This window comes from Triticum aestivum, chromosome 7B (assembly GCF_018294505.1).
Source record: "Triticum aestivum cultivar Chinese Spring chromosome 7B, IWGSC CS RefSeq v2.1, whole genome shotgun sequence".
Lineage (NCBI taxonomy): Eukaryota > Viridiplantae > Streptophyta > Magnoliopsida > Poales > Poaceae > Triticum > Triticum aestivum.
Window position 1 is genome coordinate 92,414,323 of NC_057813.1, and position 6,000 is coordinate 92,420,322.

At 49.7% G+C, this 6,000-nt stretch overlaps 1 protein-coding gene across 1 annotated transcript; it reads right to left on the reverse strand.

Annotated features, from left to right (window-relative positions):
• Positions 1–2,308: 2,308 nt before the first annotated feature.
• Positions 2,309–4,453, reverse strand: LOC123155490 (putative laccase-9). The gene is made up of 5 exons (XM_044573662.1): positions 4,343–4,453; positions 4,081–4,232; positions 3,740–3,984; positions 2,569–3,654; positions 2,309–2,463 (listed from the first exon to the last, which is right to left on the reverse strand). Exons 1-5 carry the CDS (start codon positions 4,451–4,453, stop codon positions 2,333–2,335), a joined length of 1,725 nt encoding a protein of 574 aa, XP_044429597.1. The 3' UTR covers positions 2,309–2,332.
• Positions 4,454–6,000: the final 1,547 nt, after the last annotated feature.

Genomic DNA, 6,000 nt, shown 5'->3' on the forward strand with positions numbered 1-6,000 from the left:
CAGACTCAAGGGTCATCTTTATTCTAACCCCCCCCGGGCCAGTGCTCCTCTGAGTGTTGGTCCGAACTAGAGCCCTGTGCAGCGCCCCCTCGGGGAAACTCGAGGTTTGGTTTTAGTTGTACGGATTGCTCATCTGAGTGTGCCCTGAGAAAGAGAAATGTGCAGCTCCTATCGGGATTTGTCGGCACATTCGGGCGGTGTTGCTGGTTTAGTTTTACCCTGTCGAAATGTCTTGTTGTACCGGGATACCGAGTCTGATCGGAACGTCTCGGGTGGAGGTCTATTCCTTCGTTGACCGTGAGAGCTTGTGATGGGCTAAGTTGGGACACCCCTGCAGGGTATTATCTTTCGAAAGCCGTGCCCGCGGTTATGGGCAGATGGGAATTTGTTAACGTCCGGTTGTAGAAACCCGAAGTTGACCTTATTTAAAATACATCAACCGCGTGTGTAACCGTGATGGTCTCTTCTCGGCGGAGTCCGGGAAGTGAACACGGTGTTGGAGTTATGCTTGACGTAGGTTGCTATAGGATCACTTCTTGATCATACTTTTATCGACCGTGCTTTGCCTTCTCTTCTCGCTCTCTTTTGCGATTGTAGCCACCATATATGCTAGTCGCTTGCTGCAGCTCCACCTCATTACTCCATCCTTCCTATAAGCTTAAATAGTCTTGATCTCGCGGGTGCGAGATTGCTGAGTCCCTGTGGCTCACAGATACTTCCAAAACCAGTTTGCAGGTGCCGATGAGTCCGTGCAGATGACGCAACCAAGCTCAGGAGGAGCTCGATGAAGATCTTGCCCTTTGTGTTGTTTCGTTCTAGTTGATCAGTAGTGGAGCCCAGTTGGGGTCGATCGGGGACCTTTGTCGCATTTGAGGTTCTTCTTTTATTTTGATTCCGTAGTCGGACCTTGATTGTATCTGGATGATGTAATGCTTTATTCATGTAATTGTGTGAAGTGGCGATTGTAAGCCAACTATGTATCTCTTTTCCTTATGTATTACATGGGTTGTGTGAAGATTACCTCACTTGCGACATTGCTTTCAATGCGGTTATGCCTCTAAGTCGTGCTTCGACACGAGGGAGATATAGCTGCATCGAGGGTGTTACACAGGTGCAGCTCGCGTGTCTAGAAGCAGTGGTAAAAAGTGGCCAAGACATAAAGATCGAGGGCTCTCATAGGAAAACGGAACCTGGAAGCGTTATACGGCTGCTCGCCGACCTGTTGAATACCTGGAAGAGGTCGAGAGCAACACACCCCTGTACGTGTTTCCGGCCAGCGCTAAGTAATCCGTGCATGTACTCTGGCCAGATATATCTATCATCTAGTAGTAAGTATTGGTCATAAGAAGATGGACTCAGGAGGCCAATGAGCCACCGTTTCTCAGTTTTGAAAAAAAAGGACCCAACCTCTTTTTCAAATACTACAAAAATACCACAGTTTTAGAGATACTACGGTTTCTTAAACTGCAGTATTTTTTCTATCCAAACACCTCAAAGTATTTAATACTGAAGTTTTTTTTAGAAACCACAGTATTCCTACAAAACTTCAAAAATACTTAAGCTCCCAAACACACCCTAACTTATTTCTCTCAACATGCGACCAAGTCACCTGAACATGCAAAGCAAAAGGTTTTCCATTCATTTATGATATACTTATATTCAATAAATATTTTCCAACTATGAAAATCAAATACAATTAATAATTTGTGTTTTAGTTTCACTTCTGATATTATTAATTCAAATATTCATGTTCAATACAATCAAATCTCATTGGAACATATAATTATTATTTGAACTCCATGATGCAAAAGTACACACCTTTTGTACAAGAAACAAAGACAATAATGCATATAACCGGAATCCGTAATGGAATATGTTGTAGCTGATCGATGTAGAAGCTCACACACACACAAGAGAGAGAGAGAGAGAGAGAGAGAGAGAGAGTATTTTGTGCTGCGTGCAACTGTTGCAGCTTTTCTGGTTTCTCGTTTATTTAACAGCTCAACAGTCTAACAGAATGATCCTAAGTTTGTGCCACGACCAAGCTATTCGGACGCGCCATCCCATAACCACGGCGACAAGATTACAAATATTCGAACAAAATATTCTTTAATTCATAGGTATTAAACAACAAGAACATTTATACACAATAAAATAAAGTTACTTTCTCATCCAGCCAAACGGAAAGAAAAACTAAACTTATAGTCACATGGGTCTCAACTATGCTTAAATAATAAAGATGTACTAAAGCAATGATAAAATCAATCAACTAAATAACTTTTTTTTTGGCTTGATTGTGCTGCACATTTCTCCCTTTTGCCATTTGGATTATTTAGCAGGTAGGCATGTTCTGAGGCGGAGGCAACATTTTAGCTTCAGGAGCCTTGCCATCCTTCACGATGAAGACGGTGTTCATTCCCCACACCACATGGCGACCAAAATGGCAATGCATAAACCACACACCTAAACAAGAGCACATACACAAACTATTAGAGATTGGCACTTGACTAATTCGCTCCAACGAAATTCGAAGGCATAGCCCAAAACATGAATATGAAGTTGACTCACCAGGATTTATTGCACGGAATCGGATTGCGGCCCAGCCAGCTTTGGGCACGGAGACCGTGTTCTGGTGCGGCGGGTCGACCATGTTATAGGTTGCCGGGTCCTTCTGCTCGTCAAAATTACCGAACCCTCTCCCTACCACGTAGAACGTGTAGCCGTGCAGGTGCATGGGGTGGTTCTCGGCGCCAAGGATGGACGTGTCCTGGAACACCACCTCCACGACGGTGCCGTACTCCACCACCTTCACCTTGGTGCCGCGCTTGGTGGCCCAGCGCTCGATGGGGTCGTTGTCGACGTCCGTGAAGTTGAAAAAGAAGGGCGGCTTGTTGGGGAAGTCCGCCTCAAACACGCCATGGACGGAGCGGTAGTAGGCGCCGAGGATGTCGACGGACGGGTTCGTGAAGCTGACGTTGTTGAGGCTCGCCGCGAAGCGGTTGCCGGCGGGGCCCCCGCATGTTTCGTTGGGTGGGCAGGGGAGCACGTTGACGGCGATGGTGACGAGCATGCGCTCGTCGACCTGCCTCGGCACGTCCACCGGGTGGTCCTTGCTGCTCAGGGACCGGAGCTGCGCCGTGTACGCCGTCGCCGAGTCGATGTCGTTGACGCCCGGAAGGTTGGCAGGGAACGCCGGCGGGCCACGCGCCGGTGTGTCGTTCATGTACTCCACGATGGCGGTGGCGGTGCTGTTGTTGACCTCGATGTTGGGGTTGGACGCGAACGTCCTCGCGGCCATGTAGTACCGGCCGCCATCGGCGCGGTTGGCCTCGAGAAGCGCGTCCATGGTTTGACCTGGCGCGATCATGATGTGCTTGACGGTGAACGGCTTAGTGTAGTGGCCGTCGGTGCCGACCACGGTGAGGTTGTGCCCGGCGATGGCGAAGAAGAGGTCGTTGGAGAGCCCCGCGTTGATGATCCGGAGCAGGTACGTCTTACCGTGTTGCACCGGTATCTTGTAGGTGCTGGCCTTGGAGCACGGGAACAGGTCCCCTGGCTGGCCGTTGATGGTGTTCGCGTCTGAGATATTGATCTCGCCGCCGGTCCGCTCCGCCTCCTCGAGTAGATGGTTCACGTCGGCCTTCCACCACTCACCTGCATGCATGAGATTGAACATATCAAGTTAACGACAACTTAGCTTAGTTATAAGCATGGATGAAAGCAACGGAGTATTATATACCGAGTATGACGGGTATCTCCTTGTGTGGCTTCTTGAAGGGGAAGGTGGTTCCGAGCTTGGGGTGGATGACAATGGCGCCGTGGATTGTGGTGCGGTCGAAGTCGCTGTGCGCGTGCCACCAAAGCGTTCCCTCTTCCTCAGACAAGATGACACGGTAGGTGAAGTTGCCGCCGGGGCGGATGGGACACTGGGTAATGTACTCCGGCCCGTCGGACCACGGGTTGCGTGGCTGGTCCACACCATGCCTGTGTACACGAACATACATATCGCGCGAGAAGTTAAGTTTAGCGGATGGTTACTTCCAGCAAACGGCCGATCGACTGCCAGGCTAACTAACTTACCAGTGGATGGTGATGTTTTTATCGCCTTGGTTGTAGACGTTGACGATGACGAGGTCGCCCTTGCGCGAGTAGATGGTAGGGCCGGGGAACTGGCCGTTAACGGTGAGGACAGTCCTCTCCTTGCATAGCCTTGTGTAGTTGCTCTCCTTAATCTGCAAAATATGATGAACGAACGCCGCAAGTAAGTTTATGATATGCTAATTAAGACGGCATATGTACATGTTAGGATAAATAAATTAGTATGGTATGCAAGCAGACTTACAAAGAAATCGTGGTGACGAGTCTTGGCGCCCTGAGCAGGGCTAATGGAAACTCCCAGCGCTAACACTGCCCCAAGTAACCAAATCACAGCAGGTATCTTAGCTATACCCATGCCGGCCGACGGCCGTCACCACTCACCGAGCTAGCTCAGCTCGACCGTGAACCGTCGGAGATCAAGAAGCTAGCTAGCCACAACGCACGCTAGCTGCTGCTTGAGCAATTCTGAAAACTAATGTGTGGGATGGATGGACTGATGATGGCAATTCCAAGCAGACGCACGGGGTATTTATAGGTCATATGGGGAGGGGGACAAGATCGAGCCCGGTCGACGATGCGTTTGTGCATGGTTTCATATGATTAGCTTCTTGTCAAATTTAATCGGTAGAAAGGCGGAGGCTTTGGCCAAGCCGCCCACCGCGACGACGTGAAATGCATGTGCATGCAGTTATCCCTGAATTGATTATCGTTGGTTGGTCGCTGTCATGCATGCTGCCTGTGACGACGACAGCGTCAAGGCCTTGAGCCCTTCGCAGCAACTGCCCGCAGAATTTAGTTCCAGTAGATTAATCTATCCAAACACACGTACTTTCCGAAAATTAATCAGAAAATCAACACGAGCTTTTGGAACATGCGGTGGATGCATGCATCCAGTCCTGCTTTCGATGCTATCGTTGTTACTCCCTCCGTTCAGAAACATAAAATGTTACAACTTTTTTTTCTAAATTAAATATATATAGACATATTTTAGTGTGTTCATCACTCATCTCATCCAGTATGTAGTTCATATTAAATATCTAAAATATCTTATATTTGCGAACAGAGAAAGTAGAATTTTGACCACTTTGTGTCTGTTTCTTTAGCAGAAATGAGGAAGCTAATCAACGCGTGTGGAAATGCAGGCCAAGCTAAAATTTATGGTGGGCTAATCATTGTGGGAGCCAGTAAGACATCGCCGGTGCCTAGAAACGGGATAAGGCGAAGACATGCACGCCGGCGAATTTTACCCAAGTTTGGGGCTCTCCTAGGAGATAACACACCTAGTCCTGCTCTGCAGGGTCTCCGCATGATCACTAAATCAGCAAGTAGCTACAAGATGCTCCTTGAGCTGTTTGGCTGGAGAAAGAAGAAGGGCAGAGCTAGCTCTCCTCTTCTCTCTATGTGGTGTGTGTAGTTCTAATGAATCAACCCTTTGCATGGGTGTCCTGGGGGGTTTATATAGGCGTACCCCCTAGGGGTACAATGGTAATCCGGCTGGATGTGGGTCGAGGCCGTCAGTCTCTACGGTCGCCGGCTTCTCCGCCGGCCGCTGGGGCCCGCCGACTGGTGGGCCCCGCAGGCTGCCGGCCTCTTGGGCGACAGGCTGGGCCCACCGCTCGAGGGCCTTGTCGGCTGCTAGTTACTGTAGCCTCACTCTTGGTGATGATGGCTTTGTCGGGGTAAGCATGGCTACAGTACCGCCGCCTGGTGAGCATTCACTGTAGCCTTACCCCGTCTCGCCTGCTTAATGGTGCACAAACTTCTAGGGCAGGGGCAGGCCGGTTGTTGGGAGCCGGCCTCCCCCTGTGTTGACTGGTCAAGTCCAGCCGCCCTCTGGTAGCTCTTTGGCAGGAGGGACCCGCCGCCTGCGGGCCGTACTGACAGCTTGTCGTGGGTGACGTC